This window comes from Mesoplodon bidens (genome assembly GCF_964165515.1).
Source record: "Mesoplodon bidens genome assembly, chromosome: 11".
NCBI classification, from domain to species: domain Eukaryota; kingdom Metazoa; phylum Chordata; class Mammalia; order Artiodactyla; family Ziphiidae; genus Mesoplodon; species Mesoplodon bidens.
In genome coordinates this window covers 30,522,510-30,550,391 of record NC_138167.1, presented here as the reverse complement: position 1 = coordinate 30,550,391, position 27,882 = coordinate 30,522,510, and the positions used below count along the sequence as shown (strand labels likewise).

Genomic DNA, 27,882 nt, shown 5'->3' with positions numbered 1-27,882 from the left:
AACCCCAAAAAGCTGAGTGAAAATGAATGCAGACTTTTGAATTTGTTTAATCATATAATGTTTAAACCAACCAAGAGAAAAACTGAATTTAAGAAATGGCATTATTGGTTGAATCAGTGAGTTTTAGAAATGTCCCCAGAGCACACGTCTTGCCCCTGAGATTCTAGAGGGCACTAAACAGGTATATGTATCATGGGTTGAGCAGAGGGCAGGCCAGTCTACATTCTATAAAAAAGCTAGATGTGCCCTCTTGGGTCATGGTCTGGGTCTGTTAGTTTGAGTTCTAGAATGAAGGAAGAAAAATGTGACAATTAAGACATTACAAGACCTGACCACATTACATGGAGACCTGCAAATTGCATTCAGCAGATCCAGATTCATTTTGAGATCCAAGAGTCATTTCTCCCCATAGCAGAAATTAACATAAGGGCAATTGTATGAAGGCTGGAGTAGATGAATTTCAGGGCTCCAGGAGGGGTTCAGGAGACCAGGCTGGTCAGAATTCTCCTTGGAGAGAGAATGGTGGGCAGGACCCAGCAATTATTCATCCGGGTTGTCAATCAAAACAGCTTTGGAAATATATTTTGGTCCCATACTGTAAACTGACCAATTTAATGGAAATTAAAATTTACTCCAAAGAACAGATTTATTTCCCAGGTCTTTGTTTTGGGGAGCATTCCCCAGCAGGATTCCTTTAGATTCTCCTTGTTAATGACTAGGCTTCCCTTCAGCTCTACTTTTCTTCTAAAACACATAATTAAACCTGGTTTGAAGTGCTGCAAGCAGGAGGGATGATTATTTTTGTCTGCCTTTCAAAGACACGCCAGGGTTTCCTAGTTTTGAACACTAATAAATTATTCTCGTTATTTTCCAGATTAATAGAAATGGGCACGTCCCCCAAAAGTCCTCCTTTATTGCTCTGCAACCGCAGGGTCATGAAGGTGGGAAACCAACACCAAGGGCCAGGAGAGACAAGGGAAGCAACGCAGTTGCAGGGATGGCAAGGTATGGGGGGAGAGCAGAGACATTTCAGGTGCCATCTCAGTTTTCACTGGCTCTTGCCCATTTCTGACCACAAATCTCCCTTCCCTCTCCCAACACACTAGAGCTACACACACACACACACACACACACACACATGCACACCTCTTCTGGAGTTCAGTTGAATTTTTATTTACCCAAAGGAATCAGTGTGTGGAGCAATGTCTGTTTCACTCTGCAGTTGGGATTCAACTGAACCGTCTACTAACTATGGAAGGGGTAACTCATGACCCCTTTCATAGTAGTAGCATGGAAGTAGTGTATGACATACAGAAGTCCTTCTTAAACTTTATGGAGAATAAGAATACCCTGGAGAGCTTGTGAAAACACAGATACCTGGGCCCCACCTCCACAATTTTTGATTCAGTAGGTTGGAGATGTCTGAGAATATGCATTTCTAACAAGCTTCCTGGAGACGCTGATACTGCTGGCCTGTGGGACCACACTTAGAGTAGCATCAGTAGATAGCATTTCGAGGCCCATTTTCGATAGTCTTTTCACAAGGTACAAGAATGAATTTCTTATGAACTGCCTTCCTCAGCTCAAGCTTTCCTATTATGCTCTTCGACTCCTCTTTAGAAGCCCAAACAATGGTAAAGCAAAAAAATTCCAGCTTTCCATTCCAAACTGGAATGGCCTCAAATTACTACTAGTGTTTCCTATTCCAAGCATCTGCAGGGGGCACCATTTACATTGTATTCTTTGTGAACAGAGTTCCCTCGGAATTGTGCAGCTCTGCAGATGCGTTACTGAGGAGAGCAGCTTCATTGACTGTAGGTTGAATGGTTGTTACTCTGCACAGCAGTGTGTGGAGGATGAACTTGAGACTATGCATCCTCCTTTTTATGAAGTGTTCATGCATAGTGATTTCATTTAATTCCCACAGCCCCGTGAGATAGGTAAAGAAGACACTATTATCTTTATTCTTCAGGGGAGAAAACTGGTACAGAAAGGTTAAGTAACTGTCCCAAAGTCACACAGCTAGTTTGTGTCACAACATAGACTAGAATGTTCGGGTCTTCCCTAAATATATGAGGCTGTGTGATAAATAATAAAAGTATTTTAGAAACTTTAATTCATTCTGATGTTTGATAGCAATCAACCACTATTAGGCCACATCTGAACACAACTTCATGACTCCAGAATGTTTTTCTGTGATTCCATTTCTGTTTTCTTTGACCCATTAACATTCTGGATACCAGAGAAGGGAAATAAGTTTACACATTTTATCATAACATTTCCCATTACTGATAAGGACTCCTCCTTAGGGCTCTATATTTAAACCATTGTAGATCTGTGACCCTTTCCAAAACGATTTGAACATGTTTTAGGGATTTGAGTTTTCATTTGATGAAATTCAAATGAGATGGTTGTAATTGTTCCCCCAAATTGAATCTACTTATATCTGCCGTTCCAGTACTGTCAGGTTACAAACAGGATAATAATTATCCCAAAGCTCATTAAGAAGAAGAAAATCCATCACTGTCCTATTCTGTTTCCTTGAAGTGGCTCATTATGTTCAGAGCAGAGGAAAATGCAGCAACATTTTATATGGCATACCTTTGGATTTAGTTGATTGCTCGTTATAAAAGGATTTGAGTCAAAGCCAATTTGCCATTCACAACCAAGGAGGCTCTAGGGATCTTGCGGAAAAGCTCTTTGTTCAAGTGAATTCACACAAAATAATGTTCAAAGTTGTTACTTTATATTCTTTCCCTGCTTTTGTCTATCCAGTGTCAATAGTTGAGTCTTCCAAGCAGCTCAGGGTTCAGACAGGTAGGAATGAAACAGGAAGTTGCACACACCTAAGTTTTTAAACAGAACCCAAACTTAGATCTAAACTTTGAGATTTCTTTTAATTATTATTTGTAAATTGGTAACACATGCCTATAGTAAAAACATTCAAATAATACCAAGAGAGTAAGAGAAGGATAGGTCATAATTTAAAAAACAAGTTAATTTCGTTGTGAGGATTTTGGTGGATTCATAGATCCCTACTTAAAGATATGTGGAAATATATTCAGTGGCAACAGGGAAATGGAGAGTAGGGAAGGCAGTACAGTGGAAAATTCTTTGGCAAAAAAACTTATTTAACAGTAAAATCTCCAGAACTTTCTCTAGTCTAATAGATTCACTTGGATTTTCTTTGAAGACTGCATTCGGCCAGGGCTTTTTTAGGCAATACCACAAAACTCAAAGTTAGAATCATTATTTAATAATCAAAGGAAGCATAATCGCAGCTCTAGAACTTATTAACTTTGTGGCCTTGGGCAATTTGTTTATTCTTTCAGAGTCTCAGCGTCAGTAAAAGGAATAAAATGGTCCTATCTCATAGAATTGGGGTGTGGATTGCACACAACAAATGCAGCTGTTATAGTTCTTCTGTCAGAATCATCTGTGTTTAGGGAATAGCTGAGGTGTATTAAATATATTTGTATTGTCATTTGCTTGTCAATTGTGTGTGAAATCATAAACATGAAGGTGTTTTGAAACTATGGAAGGGCTAGCTAAATGCAAGGGTTTTTTTGAGATTATCTGAGCTTTAATAAACTTGTAATATTTTCTGATGTAATATTCTGGTTTTAAATCATTATTATTATTCTCCCTGAAAAAATACTCATTTTGAGTTTTCTTCTTCTTCCTTATCATCCACCTACTATAACTGACACATTCTCAATTCCATATAGAGATTGGACATTGCAAACCATGACACGCTGAGCTTCTGCTGTCGGGGGCAGAACAGTTAGGAGAGCCTCCCTGGCTCTCCTGGGGTCACAGTTACTCGGATATGTCAGAGTGTCCCATCCAACATGTGATTCTCAAGTGAAAGACTTGGCTAACATTCTGTTTTCCTTTGAGCAATAAAGCGATCATCTAGTCCTGCATCTATAACTTTAATTGTAACATACTTATGTATTTTCTCCAGGCCTCCAACCCTGGGCAATTTGAAAATGACATTGATGCATTATGGCAGCGAGGACAAGTTCCAGAATCTGTGGTTTGTCACGGTCGAGTGGGCATCAACACAGATGCACCGGATGAAGCCCTGGTTGTCTGTGGCAACATGAAAGTGATGGGGACAATTATGCATCCCTCTGACAGCCGGGCGAAGCAGAATATCCAGGAGGTGAGCACAGGGCAGGCCTCGGACACCTCCTCTGACACCCGAGTCAGGAGTTCTGGGCCCTCCTGGCCCCTGACACGCCTGGCACAAGGCATCTCTCCATGTCACCTGTTGGTGTGAGATGAACATGCTGCTTAACAGTTACGAGTGTTGGAGTCATTAGGCATCTCTGCTGAAATTGTAAAGCAGTTCCTACCCAAGAGAATGGACTTACCTGCCAGGAGCAGTGGGCCAGGACAGCATAGCACTGGCTTCACAAGCAGGATTATTTCCCACAGGCCGTTGCCTTTCCATTGTCAACTGATGGAGCTTGCCTTTTCCTTTCCATCTCCAACCTTCCATCTCCCTGTTCGTCTTTCAAACGCTGTCTCAGTCCAGTTCCTGCCCACGTTTCTCCTGGACCTCTCCAGCCCCTTCCTCCCGGAGCCCCTGGCACCAAGCCTGCCAGCCATTGTCTACCCCACTCAGCATCCTTCTCTGAGGAGCAGTTAGAGAAACTCCACCTCCTCACGCCTCACTCGGGCAAACCCATTTCCCCAGGTTACGGGTCAAGACTTTCTCCTTCTGAGTGAGGCGCCTAGTGGCAATCAGAAATCAGGCCTCGAAATCAGGAGGCTGCTCATCCACTTCGGATTTGCCTGCATAAAACGCCTAACCTCTCCGAAACTCAGTGTCTTTATCTATAAGATGGAAATGGTGCCTCTGCCTGAACCCACCGAGTCTTTTATCATTTTTAACCCATTGAGATAATAAGTACTGAATCATCTCGGAAAGTCACAACTGCTATGAAGACCTAAGGGATCCCGATGACGATGCCAGGTCACTCCTGGTTCCACCATTCAATTCTGTGTCCCATTCAGTGCTTCTGCCACCTCCCCACCTTGTCACTCACACTGCTTCTCCTGTAAACATTTTTGAGGCGGGGTGGCAGAATGGTTTTTAAACCTCCTTTCCTTATTCTTTCTTAGTTAATAGGAGACTTAATCTGTAAATCATTGGCCATTCTTCCAGACTGCATTCCTTTCCCAGTGCAAATCTGCACTGGTTTTTCTAAGCCAGCCAAGGAATGTCCTCGTTGGCTGAGAGGATTCCAAAGAATGGTTGTAATTGTAGACTTTTATACTGATCACGAAGCTGCGGTTCATGTTAGAAGAGCTGTGACCTCCTAGCCTGATGGGAACTCTCAGGGCTAGAAGGTTCTCACATATATTTCAAGATACCAGTCTTAGATACCGTGCGTCTGCCTTTTAGAAAGAAATGAACTGGCTGTGTTTCAGATCACACCAACTCAAACTTATCCTTGCAACTGGCTATACAGTTCTCCACCAGGCCTTATCTAAATGTAAATGGAAGATGACAAGTGGAGAAAGTCCTCCACCACCACTCCTGCTACCACTGGGCTTTCCCCAGAACTTCATTTACTAAACGTCCTCAAATGGTGTTCCTTGGTTTGAAGAAAACATATTGTCTCAAAATAACAAGGTTCCTTAGAACTTCTCAAATCCCTCTAGGAAGACTTCTCCATGAAGTGAAATGTCACTTAATCCAGGCTCTCGACATGAAGTTCCTGTATCGCCTTCCTGCTCACAGCAGCAGGAGGGAATAAAGAGGAGGTGGTCTCTGGTTAGAAGGCAGAGTTTTAGTCCTGATTCTGGCACCCACTCGCCCAGGAACTTTGGCCCAGACACGCTCTATGACTCTATTATTCTCTGAACAGGGAATGCCTGTATTTACTCACATTAAGAGCCTTTTCTAAGCTCATATGCGGGAAACATTTTTTAGCTGTATAAGGCTAAGCAAATAGATATTACTCTTATTTACTTGCAAAAAATGCAAATTACATGTAATTCATTTATTAAGTTATTTCACATTAATATATTTGTCCTTAATAATTTGTCCACATTTATGAAATACATGTTTCTAGAAATCTTGTCTATCCCATTCACCATTTATTACAGACAAGAGACATGATGGTAATGTTGATGATGGTGCTGACAGATGTGTGAACTTCATCTTCACCTCTCTCTGACTCAGTTTTTCCAACTTTTATAAGAAGGCCATTCTTCCAGATGTGCTGGGAAGTGAACCTTTGGTTGACCTGATTGCAAGCGTAGGACTGGAGGCATTTCCCATTAAGGACGCACGGTAGCCAGAGCTGGCTTCTGAATTAGCTGCTGTGAGACAACTGTAGCGGCCAAACACGTTGCCTGATACCGTGTTGGGAGGATGAACATCCGTTGCTGCTGTGCCTGACTCTGCGTCTCCTCGCTCAAGGTAGCGAAGGTGGCTTTGCGGATATTAAGCACACAAGCACTCAGCGTGGAGGGGCCTAGAGGAGATCTCTGGGGCTCATCTGGACACACATCTAAGACACAGAGACAATAAAGCAGATATGACTGAAACCTGTGAAACGGAGGCACTGGGAAATGAGGTCAGCCTCGGGGAAGAGCAGTTTCACTTACCCAGACTTGGTGTTTACAGAGGTGATGATAGACTGGAGAGGAAATGCAGCTTTTACAGTGGAGCAAAATTAGGGTGAAAAGGGTATGCTGCAAACCAAAGGGGCGTGAAGAACAGCAATGTCAATGCAAAAAAAAGGAAGTTGAACGTTGAATGCACCAGTCAAATTCTGTGGTGAAGGCTAAAAATAAGGCAGCAAACAGCTAAAAAGAAAAGCCAGGGGAAAAAAGATCGGTTAAGGTAAAATGCTCAAAGGTAATTTCTCCCAAGCGCACCAGCAGTATACTAGTTAAAGACAAATGTGTGAAGAGCTCAAGAAAGTCAAACATGCAAAGTCTCCCCTCAGGGCCATGAGCCAAATGCAGAAGTTCAGGGTGAGCCAGTGCCATTCAAGCTGCTTCTGATGGGAGACTGATAGTCCGGGCTGTGGGCCATGGGTAATGAGATCTCCCTCCTTGAACGGACTGGAGTTCACGGTCTGCAATGTCTTCTCTGCGGTGAAAGGCTTGAATTAAGATATAGAAACCTTGGGTGTGAGGCAGCATGGCAGAGATGGCCCTTTGCATCCATGGTCAAAACTTTCCAAAATTGCTGTGGGCAAGATCAGGTTAGACACCCAAATTCACTACCCTCTTACTCAACACACATTGATGAGCAAGGCATGGTGTTGAGTCGTGGCCTTTGTACAGTTGTTAGTAGAGGATTCCAAGGAGACACAGTCCTTGCCTCAAGTGTTTTTCCTGGGCCAAGAGTACAAGCCATAGGGAGCATGCAATACAAGCAGTTTATATTTAGCTTTGGAAAGTCTACAACATAGCATTAGAAATCACAAGAGCATTTTCTTAGAAAAAGATTGTTACAGAAGGTGTTTAGGTCCCCAAGCCAACCCTCGAAATTTTGTTTGGCCAAAAATCTGTCTGAAATACAGTGGTGGTAGTACTAGCGAACCTAACTGCTATGTCTAGGAATATGTCTTCGGGGAAAATGCAGTCAAGGATCCACCTTAGACAGTGGGGGTCATTTTCCCTCTGTGTAGCCTGGACAGTTGGAGTGAAGGGCACATCCTCCTCTGCTTTCCCCTTGCGGCAAAGGAACTGACACTGCCTCTGCTTTGGTCTCTGATGGGGCCTCATGCAGGAAGCAAGGGGATAATGAGAAGCAGGCAAGTGGGCACGGGACCCCCAGAGTGCAGGGAGTGGGGAACAGGGAAGGGCCTGGCTAGTGCAAGGCCAGACTAGCCGGCTCCTGACTGACCCCCTGCCTTCAATTCTGTTAGCATCGGGAATTGTTCTGCCTTTTCACTACCTCCATTCTTTCATTCCTTCTTTCCTTCATTCAAAGTTTGGGTTGCCTGTTACCTGTCAGACACTGTGCTAGGCACTATGCAGGTCCTAAGACAAACAAAACACAGGCCTCATCCTCAGGAAAGAAACTTTCATTAAAATTTAAGCTCCAAATAAGAAAAACTCATTGAATCTCCAGGGCCTGGCATAGTATCTGGCACATAGTAGCTACTCATTAAATATTTGTTGAATGAATGTAGGAGCTCAGAGTGACAGGTGTATGCACAGGGCAATATGAGATTGTGACTGTTCCTTCCTAGCATGGCCTGCAAGGCCCTCCCTGCTCTGACCTTGATCTTTACAGTGTAGTCACGCCAAGCCCTGCCTTGGTTGTGCAGGCATAATTCAGGGGATTTGCTGCCTCAGGACTTGGCTTATGGTGTTCTTTCTGCCCAGCATCTCTATCTTAGTCTTAACCCTTTCCACCCTCTTCCCCACCCTTATCTTTCCCTGACTAACTCCTATCTTAAAGTTATTAATTTATAAATATTAGTTAAGCACCTACTACATGAAAGGAATGGTACTAGAAACCAGCGATGTGGTGACGAACAGAAAATCATGGCCTCAAATATGTCCTTGCCCTCATGGGGTGTTTATTTTGTAGGAGAAGACAGATAATAAAAGTGACTCACTAGTTGTCTGGTGATAACTTTGATTAATGCTATGGAGGAAAAGAACGGGTGCCATTAGCACATAAGGCAGAGGGAAACTTCCTAGTCTTGGAGGTCAAGCAGTCCTTCTCTGGTGAAGAGGTGTTTTAAATGGGGGGAGGCGGAGGTAGAGGAGTGGAAGGGAAGAGCTTCTGAGGCAGGGAATGTCCTGAGCAAGGGCCTTGTAGTGAAAGGGGCAGAGTGTGTTTGAGAACTGAAACAAGCCAAGATCTCGGTTGGGCTTCACCATCTCTGGGAAGCCTTCTTTTATGGTCCCCTGATAATCTTTTAGGTGCTTCCTTGGAGTTGCCATGATTCTCTGTTCATAACTCCATCATCACCCTGCCTTTCTCACATTGTAATATAATCTTATGGGATGAGTCTGTTTTCCTGTCTAGACCATGAACTTTAAAAAGGCAATCATTTTGAAGTTCCAACACTCAGGGTAGTGCCTGGTATGTTGAAGGTGATTGGTAAGTATTAGTCAAATGAAGCAATGAATGAAAGAACTGAACCAAGCTTTTGATAACAGCAATGATCAAAACAGCAGTGAGCTCAAAATTAGACTCCCCAACAAGTACCTGAAGTAAAGTTAGTCCATTTATCCAGTTAAGCACAAAGTCACAACATTTGATAACCCACCAAACTGGTGAAGGAAAGAGAACCTTTATGATATTGGAGGAACTTTCCTGCTCACTTGACAGAGTGGGTCCAGGGAGGGGTTCAGGGCCAAAGCAGGGGTTTCTTAAAACAACAGAAAAGCATTTCTGGTTGCTCCAACATATGGATGAATGTTCAGGCAGTATATTTGTAATTGCCAAGAGACCACTGGTTTCATAATCCAGTTATGTTATCTAAAAGAAAATTTAAGGACCCACATAGGACTGCCAACTTTTTACTTGTGGAATAAGGTCATTAAAAAAAATCAATCATGCTATTACCGTGAATTCATTAAAAAAAACAAACTCAAAAGGGAAGCCTTTGAATCAGCACATTTAGCTTTAGGAAAAATCCACTATATTGTCTTTATTGTTATCATTTTGCTGGGACCCAGTGAAATTTTTTTTGAGGAACTTGCAGTGACAGTTGGGAGTGCTTTTAACTACCTGTAAGAGTGCTTGGCTCCAAGGAGGACACCATCACTGACCAGGGTGGTCTGGGGGAGAAGCCATCTGTAGGAATGTAGCCTGGATTTTGAGGGACCAGCAGATGGGTAATCCGGGCTAGCAAACTGCCACTTGAAACAATTTTCTCCAGCAAGATGTCCATAAGCAATTCAATGATATACGATATACCCATTCTTAATAGATTGTTACTTAAACTAAGCACTGCATTTTTAATTTATAAATACAAGGTCAGCCTGTATTTGTTAGCTGCTTATATTGTGTGCTCATTTGGAAATGGTACCTTGCCATCCTGGACAGAAATTGTTTCTCTCTGAGGTGATCAACCCCCATTCTCAGAAGGACGGTTCAACTCTCAGTGGACAGAAGTGAGGCCAGAGTAGTGAATGAGAAAGGTTTTGCCCTGTAATTTAGCCATATAAACTCTGGCTCAGTTTATAAGTCAGTGGATGGAAGTCGCCGACATGAACCTTGAAACTTTTGCTTCATGGAGGAGAAAAACATAAATTTCTCTTAAAATAGTTTGGGCAAGAGGAAAGGACAATCCCATTCCCAACATTCTTCATCTCTCTGGGTCACTCTGGACCTTGATTCGAATAGCAAATATCTAAGCGGGTGAAATCTGATCTTCTTTAATTAAATTAGGTTGACACAAATGAACAGCTGAGAAGAATAGCCCAAATGAGGATTGTTGAATACGACTACAAGCCTGAATTCGCATCTGCGATGGGAATAAACACTGCCCATCAAACAGGTACACACACAGCTCCTTTCTTAATTTTATATTGTCAACTATTAAAGTTCTAATTCCCTCTTCATCTGGAGGCTGTATGCTATGGCACTTGACAACATCCTGTCGGTCTCACTTGTCCTCTGTGAAAGCCATAATCACCGGAACAGGAAAAGTTAAAGAAATTTCTGTCATCTTTCCTCAACACCCCCATCCCCACTCCTGCCCCCTAAGGTACTGGTGGAGGATTTTGAACACATTGTCTCCTTTCACTGGAGGCCTCTTGCTCATGGGATGAGGGCCGAGGGGCGGATGGCAGCGCAAACTGTATGACAGGCGGCACTGGGCAGCATCAGGATAGAGAGGGAAGGTGGCGGGACAGGCAGGTCCAGGTCAGAGAAGTGCAGAGTGATGTTCATACTCCAGTCCAGGAATTCTAAAGAAAAAAGGACCATTTAGAGGGCAGGGCCCTCCTGCAGAAAAAGAAAGAAAATCAAGCCGATGCCCTGGTCTCATGTCTATGTACAGGGATCTGAAGGTACTTAACCCCTTCCAACATTCGGCTCAGAGTCTCAAGAAAGAGTGGAGAAAACACTCCCACTTTTAATCCTCTAGTGGTCCTTGGCTCCAAATTCCTCCTTTGCTTTTTAAATGCCTCGTAGATCAAAGCAAATGCTGAGGGGGGATAAGCATCTATTTGCAGAGACATCCTGTGTAGTTGTCAGTGTTCCCATTCTGAGGTAGGCCTGGGAGGATTTTCTCCAGAAAGGTCTTTTCCTGACGAAACCTGTTGGAGTGTTTGTATCTAGGGATGATCGCCCAGGAGGTGCGAGAGATCCTGCCCAGAGCCGTGAGGGAGGTTGGCCATGTCACCTGTGAAAACGGAGAGACGCTGGAGAACTTCCTCATGGTGGATAAGGTAACCCTGAACAGATACCTACCCTAGAGCTCTAACCCCACGGGCGAACCCCCTTCTGTGGTATCACAATGCACGGAACATCCAACCGGGAAACGGGACAGTAAAAAAGAATTCTTCACTGAGGTGTGGAGTAAGTAGGTATCAGTTATCCCACAATGGTCATAGGTAACAAAAAGAAGTCTCATAAGGGAAAAGGAAAAAGGACTATGCAACAGTAAGCACTGGAGTCCAGTGGGTCTTGTTGGAGGAACACTGGCCCTGGGACAGTCCACTGAGCAGAAGTGCCCTTCAAACAAGGACCAAACATCAGGAGAAATAGTGACAGCAAGTTCTGATTAGACTTTGTCTTGAAAAATGGAACTAAAACTTACAAAAGTGTCATTTCTCTCACATAATATCATTTAAGTTATAATTAAAACAATGTGCTCCTCCTTAGAATGATTGAAGACTGACTGAAGTGTTGAATTTTTTTTTTTTTTTTTTGGAGCATAGTTTTTTAAGAAAACTATATGTTTGACTTTCGCAGCACAATCATAAAGTGGGTCATTTTTACAAAGATATTCATGAGCCTCATTGTTTTTCCTCAGGGGCCTGTCAGAATTCTTTGATATTCAAATCATTCTCTTTTGAAGGAATGTCACCATCCTTGTAGATTATTTCCTCTTCGCTTGTTAAGGAGTCTAAGCCTGCCATTTCCTCGCTTGCCAATGCTTTGGTTGTGATTTGAGTGGTTCTCCGAGGTCACGTCTATTAATTCTGTGAAACCCTGCATCTTTTGTGAGGTTTGCAAATTCAGTCTGCGGCTGATTTGCTTTATATCACATTATTATATTTGATGCTGGAGGGAAGGCTGATAGGCATGGGGATTTCAGGGCAGTAGGTAGAGATGTTTGAGTGGAGACTAATTCGTAATTTGTCAGTTCCTCGGGGCAGTGCTTCCCAAACTTCAAAGTGTACACGAATCAGTAAGGGAGTTATTAAAATGCAGATTCTGGTTAAGCAAGAATGGAGTGAGACCTGAGATCCTGAATTTCTAACCAGTCTCCAGGTGAAGCCAATTTTGCCAGTCCTGCTGGTCAGCAAGGCACACTTGGAGTAGCAAGGTAGAGGGTATGTCTTCATGTTGGGCCCTTCCACAGTCTTCTACCTACAAGCTCTTGGACAACAAATACTTTGATAACAGCACCGGATGGCCTGCTCACTGGGCCGCAAGGGCCGAGTGGTGGAAGTCAAGTTACTTCCTCCTGTCTCCCAGGACCACGTCCTCCACAGAAGAAATTCGTTGGTCCCTCACACCGAGGCTATCACTTCAGTTGAGAGGTGTTACCATCAGAAATTTATCTTTTTTTAACTAAAAAAATTGTTTTGGCTATGCCATGCAGCGGGTGGGATCTTAGTTCCCTGACCAGGGATCGAACCTGGGCCCCGGCACTAAGCACGCTGTGTCCTAACCACCGGACCACCAGGAAATTCCCCAGAAATTTACTTTTAATAATAAAACACTAAAGTTTTTTATGTAATTTGCTTAAAATATAAACTATTTTATATATACTAAAATATAAAATATATTCAGAGGTATTTGTAAAATAAAGTCACCCTCACTCTCTTGCATTTTCATAAGCTTCCTAGGTTGAGAGAAAAGAGCAGAGGCACAGTTGTCAGCCTTAGGGTACGGCCTTGGGAGTGTGTCACCAGGCGGCCAAGGTGGGGCTCTTGGGGTTTCATCTGGTAGCAGCTGTATCACTTCTGGGTGTGGCCCTTCCCTAGAACACTCAGGAAAGAGATTTCTATGTTTCCTGTGTAGGTAACGCCTGCCCGGGGCCTTAGGACTGTCACTGTTCAGCAAAATAATTAGTTCTCCCCTGGCCCAGTGTTTTCCTGTTCCCAGGTGAGTTGAAGGGAGACAGTCAAGATGATTAGCAACAGGAGTTCCGAGGGCCAACCCCTCACTTTCCCAGGGGAGGTTACACCCCAAGTTCATTCCTAGGAAGCCAAGTGCAGAGACCTGGGAAAGTGGGGGGTGGCATTCCCATTCCACGCAGCCAGGTACATTCATCACCAGAGGAGCAATCCATGCCAAGGGGGCACTGAGTTTATAAATAAGTAAAACTGACAGGAGTCCAGAATAGAAAAGGGGTGATTCTCTTAGTAACAGGATCTTGTAGTGATACAATCTATGGTGATGTCACTAAGGCCACACCTCCATACTCCGAAGGCTGGCTTTCTTCTTTGGCTCACTTCTGTGGATAGAGTTCAATAGCTGGTTTAATCCTCAACATTGTGGAATATCCCTCTTCTACATTAGAAGTACTTCCCAGAATACCCTTTATTCTCTGATTAAGAACGCAGGGTATGTGGCTCCTGTTGTCCCATGCTCTTTGTTAACTGATAAGAAGGATGTTACAGATAACCTCTTGCTTTCCTGGACTCTTCCTTATTCACGTGGGCACCGTGGCCACCTTGATTGCCGCACCCAGGGCTGTTGGTTTTCAAGACCTTCGCTAGGATTTCCCGGGCTTTGTGTGCTGTAGTAACAGGTGGAGATCCAATTAAGATACAGTCTCTCCCTCTGCACTCCAGTTCTCTTCCCCCAAATGTCTCTTTTTTATAAGGAAATTCTCATTGAAGCTAAAATGCAAACTAGAACATGGAAATGTTAAAATGTTATGCTCCGTGACTGCTGTATCATTTCCACATGTACTTTGCAACGTGGTGCCGAAATAGGAAAGAGAATGGCTGGATCTTTACAGACTGTCCATACAACCAGCGAACGCTGGAGATCAGCGATGTCAGCCAAAGTTGGTACAAGCCACTTTTTTCTCTTAACAGGAGAAATGACCTTGCAAGATAAACTTCTCTTATACGGGGTGATTTACTGCTTCTCATAAATTTCTCATGGTTCGTGTGGCCCAGTGAAAGCTCAGCCGTGGGAGGTAGAGTGAAAGGACTTGGGGCTGATGCTGAGAGCAAGGGGGCCTTAGAGTGGACCCCATCGTCTCCTCCTGCATTCGACCACTGGGGCTCTGCTTTTTGGCGTGTTCATCTCTCTCTTTACTTGGCAGCTTTTAAAATTTGTTTCTGTGATTATTTGGGAACAGGTGGTTACATTTCCTGAGCATTATTATTAGGTGTACTTGGTGTAAGAAAAATGCACACAATAAATGTAAGAACTACCTTAAACAAATTCACAACCGAGTCTATGTAAAGATGAGGTTCATCTTATGATCCACTGGCGTTGAATAATCTGTATGTGCATGTTTTTAAGACTGCATGTCACAAGCCGCCCTGCCATAACTTCGTATGTGGCTACTTTTTACTCATTGATTCTATTTTTCCTGCAACCATAATGTGGCAGGAATTGTCTATTTGAGTCATGAAAGGGTAAATAACACTTGGTTCCTGTCTTCAAGTAGCTGACAGTCTAAGCAGGATGATGTGACAGGTACACAAGAAATAATGCTCTGCGTTACAACGTGATATGGAATAAATCTGTGGGATGCATAAAGTGCCACGTCAGTTCAGAGGAAGGGGAGAGGCTATCTGGAGACTAGGCAAGTGTTCTCAGATGGAAAGGGAGGGGGGAGACTGAGAGACAAGGGAAGGAAGACAGTGGTGGACTGTGGGGACTGGGGGTGTGGCTGGTGGCAGTGGGGAGAGCATCACAAGAGGCCTCCCAAGCCTTCCTTTTTCTCATCCACGGGGTCCAGTTAGACAAGTCCTGCTGTTCTTACTTAGGTACTGTCTCTTGTATATCACATTCCTTCTTTATTCTCTTTATTTTCTCCATTTTTATCCCTAGCTATTATAACAACCTCCTAACTGACCTGCTAGCTACCAGTAGAATCATTTTCCTTAAAAACAAAACAAAGCAAAACGAATCTCTGATCCTATAATCTCCCTTTCCCAGTTTTGGCTCTTCATTGGCTTATTATTATAACCCTCCACAATCTGGATGGAATCTTCTCTTCCTGACTCATTTTCTAACACTCATAACCCCCAACCCCCAGACACCTTCAGAATATGATGTGTCTGCACACACACACGCACGGTCTTGTTCCTAGCTCCTCCTCCGCCAGCCTTTTTTCTGTTCCTCACACTCCAAGTTTGTTTCTGCCTCGAGCTGTCCTGTTGATGTTCTCTGCCATGAAGACTCTCCCTTCAGATGATCTCATCATTTGGATTGCAAAGCAAGACCTTCCCTGACCACCTTGTCTAAAAGAGTCTCCATGGCACTCGATTTCACTTTGTAAGACCCAGGGCCACTGCGAGGGTGTGGAGTGCCTTTGCAGTCGTTAGAAACAGGAGCTCCCTCTGGCTGGCGCAGCCCTCATCCTCCCCCTCAGCTGGGTCTCTGTGCAGGAGATACACTGCAAACTTGCTCACAGCAGCCTGGAGACTTCTGTCCCTAACTGAAATGATCTTGTTTATTTGCCTACTTGTTTTTTGCCAGTCTCCCCGGGTAGTTGTATGAGAACAAAAAAATCTTCTATATTTTTCAAAACTGTACCTCCAATACTTTATATGAGGTGTTAACCCCAGGGCTTAGAGTACTGGAGAATTGAATTCAACATATCTTGGTTGATTGAGTTAATGAATTCCGTGATACCTTGATTGCTCCTGTCCTCATACTGCCTTAGGCCTCTGGATAGACAGCTTCTAGAGTATCCATCACATTGTGTTGTCATTCTCTATTTGGTATCTCCTCTACTGGACTGTGAGCTTCTTGAGGTCAGAGAATGTGCCTCGTCAATCCTATGTTGTTTAGAACAGTATCTGATACCTCGTGGGTTCTCAGTAAGACTTTATGTTAATGCATGAGTTTTTGAATCTCAGTGAAAGGAAGAGATGTGGTTCTATCAACATAAGGGAGTTTGAAGGAGAAGTGGTTTTCTAGGGGAAAAGATGGGTTCAGTTTCGAGTTTGAGATGTCAGCTGAACATTCAGATGAAAACATCCAGAGGTGGTGACTGGGAGTGTGGAACATGAGAGAGAAGTTGGGGGTCAAGGGGGAGCTACAGACAGGGGTGAAGATATTAATTCATAAGGAAAAGGTCATGGACGCAGGTCACAGATGGGAAGCCTGTGGCCCAGTCTGGCTTGCAGACTTTTTTCCCTCATGGTGTTTTAAAAATTTTCAAATGTGTTGCTTACCTTTAAAAAGTAGATCTTCACACAAATTTTGGATTTCCGGTTCTCTTGAAATATCAGATCTGGTAATGTGGTGCTGAGAAGCGACTCCCCCAGAGGGGCTTCGGCAGCCTCACATCTCTGCTTCCTGTTACCTGCCTGGCCCAGCAGGCGCTCGAGTTCATATAGGATGAGAAAACAAAGAGGGCTAAAGACAGCAGAACACTTCCAGGATGGTCTATAGGAGAAGGAGAGGCCCTGGGAAGGCTGAAGGATTGGGTGAAGGTAGGAGGAGAACATGGGGCAAACACAGTGTCAAAAAGCCAAGTGGGCAGAGAGGATCGATAAGGAAATTGGGAGGAGATGGAGGAGATGAGAGGAAAATGAACCTTACCAAAATCTCTTTGATTTTGATGATTAAAAATTCCCTGATGGTATATGGCACACCAGTTTAAGAGCATGAATTTCAGCCTCAGATAAAAGTTTGTCCAGAACTTGGCTTAGCCAGTTTGGGGGATTATAAGGTCATCTTTAAAGCTATTCAAAACAAATTATTTTATTCTTTACAGTTCTACAGTAAACTAACTTTCGTATGGTGAGTTGAAATTCTACCTTAATCACTTTTTCCCCCAATGAAGCAGTTGCTTTCATAAATGAATTTTTTTTAATGCAAATCTTCTTAGGACCACAACTTTTAGGTCCACAACATAGTATAACTGATAAATGGTTAATCGTTAATAAATTTTTTTCAGGTGCCGCTCAAAGATACCACCACTTTGGGTGTCTCTGAAATGACTTATTTTTTTTATAGAGTGACAAATACTATTTTTCATTTTTAAATACAGAAAAACTGAGTTATAAAAAATTATATTAGTTTAAGTTCATATAGCCAGCCCAGAATCAAAACGGGTTTTTTTTTAAAGGTCCTACTCAGCAGTTAGTTTAAAAGTCCCTTCTTTTCTCATCAAGAGAGGAAATAAAATTCATTCATTAGTTGCAGTGATATTCCCCACAGGAGGTTAGTATTCCCCGTTGCACTCACTGATTGATTTGACTCCAAGCTGAATTATTAGAGTTAATATGCCATTAAAACCAACCCTGGATATTTTAACAACTGATCACCTGTTTGTAGATCATCTTCTTTCCCAGGAACTTCTTACACTGGCAGCAGGGAGAAAATTCTCTTGTTTCTAAATTTTAGAGAGAAATATGCCATTTATTGTTTTCTTGGAAAATTTCTTTCTGTAGTTATGTCTTCTTAAAAAGTAATTGCTATTTATTTTTTTCCATGCATTTAAACAAGATGGGTTGATGGATGGACAGATGGACAGACGTGTGATAAAGGAAATAGAGCACTATGCTAATTGTGGAATTTACGTGGGGGGGTATATGGGCATTTACTCTACAATTTTTAAAAAACTTTTCTGTATGCTTGGAAATTTTAGTAATAAAATGTTGGGAAAAGAATCATTGTTCCGGACATCTAAGACTGCAATTTAAATATTGTGTCAGAGGGTGGTGGCAATGCTTTGAAAATCAGATAGCCCCGTTTATTCAGGCCTTCACTGATTTAGTACCTGGAATTTCACATGTTATTTACCAAAGTGGAATTTAGTTAAAATGGCTGAACTTATGCTAGAGTTTTCAAAGAGACTATTTTTTAGTAATTTCTTATAAAATCTTTAAGGATACTTCAATCCCTTTCTGATGATGCTGACTTTTCTTCATCTGTGAAATCTGGCCACTAGGTCAGAACTGCTTCCTCCCTGTAGGTATAGTTTAGTTCCCTTGGGCTTCATCCATGAAGTTCCCAGTCTACTGAGCTCGGTCTCAGATATTCAGAGTCTGTCACTGCCTTCAAGCTACTCAAAGTGAGTAAGAGCACTGAGAGTAAGTAAATAAACTTTGGACTAGAGTGGTAGCCCTCAAGATGTGAAATCCCTTTCATTTTTTTTTTTCTCCAATAGATTTTCCTCTTTCATCTTTATTATTGGAACTTTGAGTGGAGGTACTACCCTCTTCTTTGTACTGCTCTTTTTCTTTATTACATTTTTTCTTCTCTGCATTCTCATTTCCTCTTCCATCCAACTCCTCACAACGATGGCACGCTAATGTGTTTCATATATATCCTTGGATAGTCAGGCTTTCTGGAACATTATTAGTGTTGTTTTTGAATCTGTTTTAAATTTCTTTGAATTATATACATCTGCTCAGAGTCTGATACGTGGAATTCCTTGGCATATGTCCTTATGTTCTCCTCCTCGAGTGATGGCCTCTTCCAACTCTGCTGACCACAACTGTGCAGTGATGAACGTTCTCACACAGGCCTCCTTGTGAATCTGTGGGAGGTTTTCTCTGGCACGCATACTGGAGGGTGGGGTATAGGATACACACAGCCTTAGTTCTGTGAGATGCTGTCAGACTGTTGGTCAGCTCCAACTCATAACAGCAGCACATGAGGCTTACTGCTTCTCTGTAGCCTCATCAACACCTGACATTATCAGACTTTCTAAATTTTTCAATTCTAATTGGGGTAAAGTGGTATCTTACTGTTTTAATTTGTCTTTCTCTGATGAGTAACAAAGTTGTGCATGTCTTTCTTATGTTAGCTATTTAGGTTTCTCCTTATATGAATTGTTTGGCCCAGTTTTCCATTGGGTTACCTGTCTTTTTCAGGATGAGAATATACTTTTCCACTTGATGCTGTTATTTTATTTTTTCCCAGTGCTCTCAAAGATAAAATAGACCAAATCTATACCAATGGCTTAAGATAGTAACAATTATTTTCTATTTCAATGGTTTCCTTCCTGGTGCTAATTACAACTTAAAACTATATCATATACTTCTGGTTTACTTGCTCTTGGCCAATCTCCCCACTAGGAAACATGCTCTATGAGGGCAGAGATCCTGTCTACCTTATCTAATTGTTTTCTCCCTGTACTTAAGACAGTGGTTAGCACATCAAAGGTGTTTGATAAAGAACTATTGATTCTGTTCATTAGCTGAATATTGAGCTACATGTGCCAGGTACTGAGTTGGCCCTAAGACACTGCCCTCAGAAGGAGCTCATTGGTCACCCAGAAAGAGAAGAAATCAAAGAATTACAATAAACGGTGCCATGTGTTAGTTCAACTGGAAACTTGCCTCGGTCAAAGGACTCAAGCCCTTCCACAGAAAATTACATTTAAACTGAGATAACAAAATTAAGCAAGAGTTCTAAAGCAAACAAAGGGCAACAATTAAAACACATAATTTGAAACAGTTTTATGAACTTGTGCTCTCCCCATTTAAGGCAGAGGTCAAAATACAACATCCAGGGAAATGAGCCCAGGAGTTGTCCTCTTTGCAAGAGAACTCTGCATAGGAGGGAAAGCTCACCTCCAGGGATCTGTGGAAAGTTCAGCTGAAGTCTGAGCTCCTACACCATCTCAGCAGCCTGCTTTTCTGGTTTGAGGATTCTAGTTTTTTTTTAAATCCATGTCAAGGCCTGGTGAGCTGTCTACAAATAAACTCTTGGACAAAGATCTAAAGCTGAGTTTATCCAAAGCCTAAACAATTGCCAGGCACACCCATTGGCTAAAAGACTTTTTCTCCCTTTGACAATCACTTTCATAATACTCAATTACAGGCTGTTTTAGTCCCATGATTTTATCATAAAAACATCAGTCCATGCAACATCAGATGCCACGAGAGATTTTCAAGTCTGTGACTCTCACTGGAAAAGAAAGAAGAGCCTATTTCAACTTCTCAAAGCATTCTTTGCTCTCAGGCTTTGTTACCCTTACTCAGTGTTTTTGGACAGAGGACAAGCTGTAGTTCCCAAAGAGAGGAGAAATCAAGTCCACTGCCTGGCTGCTCCCCAGCATTGGGGCTCATTTATCGTCAGTCCTGCAAGGGACCCAAGGGACCCTGCAAGGAGCTTGCAAACTGCCTTCTACAGAGTCTAAGTGTTTCCTAGGGGATGAAGGGGAACTGAAGGGACCGTCATCTGTTTCCATCAGTGGAGGCCACGTGGCTGGTTACAAGAGAGTCACTAGCCCATCGCACTGAGGATGTTGAACACTAGTGTTTCTTTCCTTAATTCACCTGCATTTCCTAACGTGGAAAGGGAATTTGGAATATAGACTTTGCTTTTCTGAGAAAAACCTCAGGTAAAAAAATAAAGTGGATGTTTGGCCACTCTCTTCAATTTCACCAGAAAGCAAGGTTATGAGTGCCTCAGGGCATGCATCACCACTGTAAGAATATTCACTCATTTAATCTTCAAGTCTGTCCTGTGTTACTGCCCTGTGCTGGAGAATCCGCTGTGGACGAGAGGCCGGCCCTGCCTCCAGGGGTTTATAACACTGGTAAACATGACACTAAGTGAAAGGGAGGTGGGCGGAGAGGGATGACAGCTGGTTTAGGCAGAGGGAGCAGCCAGAGACGAGGGATACATGATCCATGTTCTGTGACCGGCACAAGGTTCAATATGATTAGAGCACAGCGTGTGGAGGGGGCTATGTGAAAGGAGAGGCTTCAACAGAGACACACTCTAAGCTAAATAATGTCTCTGATTTCACAAACACCTCCCTGTTGTTTTCCTGTGCACTTATACTTGCCAAACTGCCCTACGTGTCCTTTCAAAAAATATGCTCACGCTGTCCGTAAGTCCCCTCACCCCAAAGCAAGTCTTTTAAACAGTGGGTGAAAATTCTCATGTGATTTGAAGCAGTTGCCACTGCCCCCAAACCCAATCTCATGAGCAATTTTTGGTGGCAAGCTGGTTTAATCATTTTTACGTCACAATTATAAAGCTACATTTTAGTTGAGGTAGTGGATTCCATTTGAAGTGGTTAATAATAACTGGACAGAGTTGATTAATTAAATTAGATTCAATTATAAAATAGTTCTTAACCAACAGTGGGTATCAGATGGGGAAGCTTTTCAAAATGCCCCAGCCTTATGCCCTTCTCTGTCCTAATGAATACGAACCTCTATCTGTGAGTTGGACACTTAGAAAAAGTTCCTCAGGCATCTAGGTGCACATTCATGGTTAAAATGAACCCATGGAGACCTTACCACTTGCACTGAAAAGGTTATTTTCAGAAAACTCTAGATTATGTTTTTGAACATATTTGTACTGACTTTACTGTGATGATAGAGGGCAAGAAATCAGAAGTCTTTTAATAAGAAGCAATCCCAATAACATGTCCTAGAAGTTAACTTTTTTGGTAACCTCCGACTGGATCCATAAAGTCAGGGCCATCGTTACTATCAGGAAGGTAGTAGTAAATTCCCTCTCCACCTCTATTTCCTCTTAGATAGGAAAACACATGAATTACCTTCTTGCCCATTGAATCTACCTGGAAGATGTATGGTGTTGGCATATTTGAGTTGCAGAAATCAGAGCTGGTTTCTCATCATTATTGACACATAACTGGACAATTGCAGCCATCGCTTATATGCCAGTAGCAACATTAAAAGTCCTGTGCGGAGACATGGCAGAAAAGAACTGACTGTGGTTTAGAGGGGACGTTAATATCATTCTCCACTGTCTGCTTTGGTTTGAGCTAAATCACAAATGACTGTATCAAGCAAACATTTTTTTTTTTTTTTTTGCGGAACCCGGGCCTCTCACTGCTGCGGCCTCTCCCGTTGCGGAGCACAGGCTCCAGACGCGCAGGCTCAGCAGCCATGGCTCACGGGCCCAGCCGCTCCGCGGCATGTGGGATCTTCCTGGACCGGGGCACAAACCCGTGTCCCCTGCATCGACAGGCAGACTCTCAACCATTGCGCCACCAGGGAAGCCCCAAGCAAACAGTTTTTTAAAAGGAGGAAAAAAGGAAGCCAGTTGCCAAGAAAAATTAAAAATATTATTAGGTATGGTAGTGCCAGTGAGGATGGAGAGAAGTAGGTAGATTCAGGAGATTTAGGATGTTGAACTGACAGCACTGTGTCAAGGATTTCCTGTGGAGGAAGGAGTCAGAGGTGATGGCTGGGAACCTGTGCTGGACTGCTGGGTGGACATCGACTGACCATGTGACTGACTCTAAATATTACAGTTATAATTCTATTATAAGGCTTTCTACTAAACACAGTAAATAGTCATATGACATTTACCATGGAAAGTCATTCTTATCTTCACGACTTCTGCCTTATTTTTATAAAACAAATTTAGAAGTAAAGGAAAATCTATACCAGAATTAGAAAATTTAAAACAGCTTTTGTCAAGAGATTTTTTTTTGCTTTGTTTTTGTTTTGTGATTTAATTTTTTTAACATTTTTAATGAAAAATTTCAAACATATACAAAATGAGAGAGAATAGTAATGAAACACATTTATACATTTCACTCAGATTCCACAGTTATTAATTCACGTCCAATCTTGTTTTATTTAAATAAACTCTCCTCCCATACAGCTGCATTTTTTTAGCTTTGTTGAGATAAAATTGACATACAGCACAGGGTAAGTTTAAGGTGTACAACATGATGATTTGATAAACTTATATATTGCAAAATGAGTACCACAATAAGGTTAGTTGACATACACATCACCTCATATAATTACATTTTGTGTGTGTGTGGTGAGAACATTTAAGATTTACTTCCTTACCAACTTTCAAGTATATAATATAGTATTGTTAATTATAGTCACAATGCTGCACATTAGATCCCCAGAATTTATTCATCCTAAACCGAGTTTGTACATTTTCACCAACATTTCCTCATTTCCCCCACTATCCCAGCCTTTGACAACCACCCATCTATTCTCTGTTTCCACATATAAGTGATATTATACAGTACTTATATTTTTGTGTCTCACTTATTTCACTTAGTATGACACCTTCGAGGTCCATCCATGCTGTCACAAATGGCAGAATGTCCTTCTTTATCATAGCTGAATAATACATATGTATATATATATATACACACACACACACATTCTTCATCCATCCACTGATGGACACTTAGGTTGTTTCCATATCTTGGTTATTGTGAATAATGCTGTAATGAACATGGGGGTGCAGATATTTCTTTGAGATAGTGATATATCCTTTGGACATTTACCCAGATATGGGATTGCTGGATCATATTCATATGGTAGTTCTATTTTTAATTTTTGTATAACTGCCAAGCTGTTTGCCATGGTGCCTATACCAATTTACATTCCCACCAACAGAAGGATTCCCTTTTTTCCAGATCCTTGTTATCTCTTGTCTTTTTGATAATAGCCATCCTAACAGGTGTGAGGTGATATCTCATTGTGGTTTTTATTTGCATTTCCCTGATGATTAGTAATGTTGAGTGTCTTTTCTTGTACATGTTGCCCATTTGTATGTCTTCTTTGGAAAATATTTATTCAGGTTTTCTGCCCATTTTTATTTTTTTATTTTTTTTGTTATTTTTTTGACAGTTATCTTATGAGATTTTTAAATTAGTTTCTGCTTTACAACAAAGTAAATCAGCTACACACATACATCTGTTCCCATATCCCCTCCCTCTTGCGTCTCCCTCCCTCCCACCCTCCCCATCCCACCCCTCCAGGCAGTCACAAAGGACAGAGCTGATCTCCCCGTGCTACGTGGCTGCCCCCCACCATCTATCTACCTTACGTTTGGTAGTGTATATATGTCCATGCCTCTCTCTCGCTTTGTCACAGCTTACCCTTCCCCCTCCCCATATCCTCAAGTCCATTCTCAAGTAGGTCTGTGTCTTTCTCCCTGTTTTACCCCTAGGTTCTTCATGACATATTTTTTTCCTTAAATTCCATATATATGTGTTAGCATACGGTACTTGTCTTTCTCTTTCTGACTTACTTCACTCTGTATGACAGACTCTAGGTCTATCCACCTCATTACAAATAGCTCAATTTCGTTTCTTTTTATGGCTGAGTAATATTCCATTGTATATATGTGCCACATCTTCTTTATCCATTCATCCGACGATGGACACTTAGGTTGTTTCCATCTCCAGGCTATTGTGAATAGAGCTGCAATGAACATTTTGGTACATGTCTCTTTTTGAATTATGGTTTTCTCAGGGTATATGCCTAGTAGTGGGATTGCTGGGTCATATGGTAGTTCTATTTGTAGTTTTTTAAGGAACCTCCATAATGTTCTCCATAGTGGCTGTACCAATTCCCACCAGCAGTGCAAGAGTGTTCCCTTTTCTCCACACCCTCTCCAGCATTTATTGTTTCTAGATTTTTTGATGATGGCCATTCTGACTGGTGTGAGATGATATCTCATTGTGGTTTTGATTTGCATTTCTCTAATGATTAATAATGTTGAGCATTCTTTCATGTGTTTGTTGGCAATCTGTATATCTTCTTTGGAGAAATGTGTATTTAGGTCTTCTGCCCATTTTTGGATTGGGTTGTTTGTTTTTTTGCCATTGAGCTGCATGAGCTGCTTATAAATTTTGGAGATTAATCCTTTGTCAGTTGCTTCATTTGCGAATATTTTCTCCCATTCTGAGGGTTGTCTTTTGGTCTTGTTTATGATTTCCTTTGCTGTGCAAAAGCTTTGAAGTTCCATTAGGTCCCATTTGTTTATTTTTGTTTTTATTTCCATTTCTCTAGGAGGTGGGTCCAAAAGGATCTTGCTGTGATTTATGTCATAGAGTGTTCTGCCTATGTTTTCCTCTAAGAGTTTGATAGTTTCTGGCCTTACATTTAGGTCTTTAATTCATTTTGAGCTTATTTTTGTGTATGGTGTTAGGGAGTGATCTAATCTCATACTTTTACATGTCCCTGTCCAGTTTTCCCAGCACCACTTATTGAAGAGGCTGTCCTTTCTCCACTGTACATTCCTGCGTCCTTTATCAAAGATAAGGTGACCATATGTGTGTGGGTTTATCTCTGGGCTTTTTATCTCGTTCCACTGATCTATCTTTCTGTTTTTGTGCCAGTATCACACTGTCTTGATTACTGTAGCTTTGTAGTAGAGTCTGAAGTCAGGGAGCCTGATTCCTCCAGCTCTGTTTTTTGTTCTCAAGATTGCTTTGGCTATTTGGGTCTTTTGTTTTTCCAAACAAATTTTGAAATTTTTTGTTCTAGTTCTGTGAAAAATGCCAGTGGTAGTTTGATAGGGATTGCATTGAATCTGTAGATTGCTTTGGGTAGTAGAGTCATTGTCACAATATTGATTCTTCCATTCCAGGAATATGGTATATCTCTCCATCTATTTGTATCATCTTTAATTTCTTTCATCAGTATCTTATAATTTTCTGCATACAGGTGTTTTGTCTCCTTAGGTAGGTTTATTCCTAGATATTTTATTCTTTTTGTTGCAATGGTAAATGGGAGTGTTTTCTTGATTTCACTTTCAGATTTTTCATCATTAGTGTACAGGAATGCCAGAGATTTCTGTGCATTAATTTTGTACCTGCTACTTTACCAAATTCATTGATTAGCTCTAGTAGTTTTCTGGTAGCATCTTTAGGATTCTCTATGTATAGTATCATGTCATCTACAAAGAGTGACAGTTTTACTTCTTCTTTTCCAATTTGTATTCCTTTTATTTCTTTTTCTTCTCTGATTGCTGTGGCTAAAACTTCCAAAACTATGTTGAATAATAGGGTGAGTGTGGGCAACTTTGTCTCGTTCCTGATCTTAGTGGAAATGGTTTCAGTTTTTCACCATTGAGATTGATGTTGGCTGTGGGTTTGTCATATATGGCCTTTATTATGTTGAGGTAAGTTCCCTCTATGCCTACTTTTGGAGAGTTTTCTATCATAAATGGGTGTTGAATTTTGTCAAAAGCTTTTTCTGCATCTATTGAGATGATCATATGGTTTTTATCCTTCAGTTTGTTAATGTGGTGTATCACATTGATTGATTTGCATATATTGAAAACTCCTTGCATTCCTGGGATAAACCCCACTTGATCATGGGGTTTTTTAATGTGCTGTTGGATTCTGTTTGCTACTATCTTGTTGGATTCTGTTTGCTAGTATTTTGTTGAGGATTTTTGCATCTATGTTCATCAGTGATATTGGCCTGTAGTTTTCTTTCTTTGTGACATCTTTGTCTGGTTTTGGTATCAAGGTGATGGTGGCCTCGTAGAATGAGTTTGGGAGTGTTCCTCCCTCTGCTATATTTTGGAAGAGTTTGAGAAGGATAGGTGTTAGCTCTTCTCTAAATGTTTGATAGAATTCGCCTGTGAAGCCATCTGGTCCTGGTCTGCCCATTTTTAAATTGGAATATTTGTTCATTTATTGCTATTAAGTTGTATGTGTTCCTTATATATTTTGAATATTAAACCCTTATCAGATATATGGCTTGCAAGTATTTTCTCCCATTCAGTAGGTTGCCTTTTAATTTTGTTGGTTATTTCTTTTGCTATACAGAAGTTTTGGTTTGATGTAGTCCCACTTTTGTTTGTTTGTTTGCTTTCATGGATTGTACTTTTGGTCTTGTCCAAAATATGGTTGCCAAGAGAAAGAGATTTTTCCCTGTTTTCTTCTAGGAGTTTTACAATTTTAGGTTTTACATTTAAGTCTTTAACACATTTTGAGTTAATTTTTGTAAGTGGTATAAGATAGAGGTCCAATTTCTTACTTTTGCATGTAAATATCAGATTTTCCCAACACCATTTATTGAGGAAAATATCTTTTCCCCATTGAGTATTCTTGACTTCCTTGTCAAATATTAATTGACCGTATGTGTGTGTTTATTTCTGGGCTCTCAGTTTTGTTCCATTGGTCTGTGTATCTATTTTTATGCCAGCACCATACTGTTTTGATTATGATAGCTTTGTATTATAGTTTGAACTGAGGAAGTGTGATGCCTCCAGCCTTGTTCTTTCTCAGAATTGCTTTGAATATTTGGGATCTTCTGTGGTTCTGTACCAATTTTATGATTAGTTTTTCTATTTCTGTGAAAAATGCCATTGGAATTTTGACAGGGATTGTATTGGATCTATAGATGGCTTTGAGTAGGATGGACATGCTAACAATGTTAATTCTTCCAATCCAAGAGCACAGGATATTTTTCCATTTATTTGTGTCTTCATCATTTCTTTCATCAATGTCTAATAATTTTCAGTGTACAGATGTTTCACCTCATTGGTTAAATTTATCTCTAAGTATTTTCATTGTTTTTAATGCTATTGTAAATGGGATTCTTTATTTCTTTTTCAAATTGTTCATTATTAGTGTATGGAAACATAGCTTATTTCTGTAAGTTGATTTTTCATCCTACAACTTTACTGAATTCACTTATTAGTTCTATTTTTTGATGGAGTCTTTAGGATTTTCTGTATCCAAGATCATACCAATTTCAACAGAAACAGTCTTACTTTTTCCTTCCCAAATTGGATGCCTTTAATTTCTTTTTGTTGTCTAGTTGCTCTGTCTAGGACTTCCAGTACTGTGCTGAATA

The 27,882-nt window shown here is 41.3% G+C and overlaps 1 protein-coding gene and 1 long non-coding RNA gene across 14 annotated transcripts in view; one reads left to right on the top strand and one right to left on the bottom strand.

The window, feature by feature from the left end:
• MYRFL (myelin regulatory factor like) overlaps positions 1-27,882 on the top strand; it is a gene marked incomplete at its 5' end in the record, with an annotated part of 115,719 nt that overhangs the window by 62,204 nt on the left and 25,633 nt on the right. For both annotated transcript variants that reach the window (XM_081250098.1, XM_081250097.1), the window contains 3 exons: positions 3,968-4,168; positions 10,388-10,496; positions 11,282-11,391. In XM_081250098.1, coding sequence (XP_081106224.1) covers positions 3,968-4,168; positions 10,388-10,496; positions 11,282-11,391 — 420 coding nt within the window. The remainder of the gene's footprint in view (positions 1-3,967; positions 4,169-10,387; positions 10,497-11,281; positions 11,392-27,882) is intronic.
• Positions 4,079-27,882, bottom strand: part of LOC308625645 — a 259,830-nt gene continuing 236,026 nt past the window's right edge. For 6 of the 12 annotated variants that reach the window (XR_014017130.1, XR_014017131.1, XR_014017132.1 and 3 more), the window contains 4 exons: positions 21,843-21,986; positions 16,543-17,708; positions 4,380-11,345; positions 4,079-4,273 (listed from right to left, as the gene is read on the bottom strand). This is a non-coding gene — a long non-coding RNA (uncharacterized lncRNA). The remainder of the gene's footprint in view (positions 4,274-4,379; positions 11,346-16,542; positions 17,709-21,842; positions 21,987-27,882) is intronic. The other 6 variants (XR_014017133.1, XR_014017136.1, XR_014017134.1 and 3 more) reach the window with 6 other exon arrangements.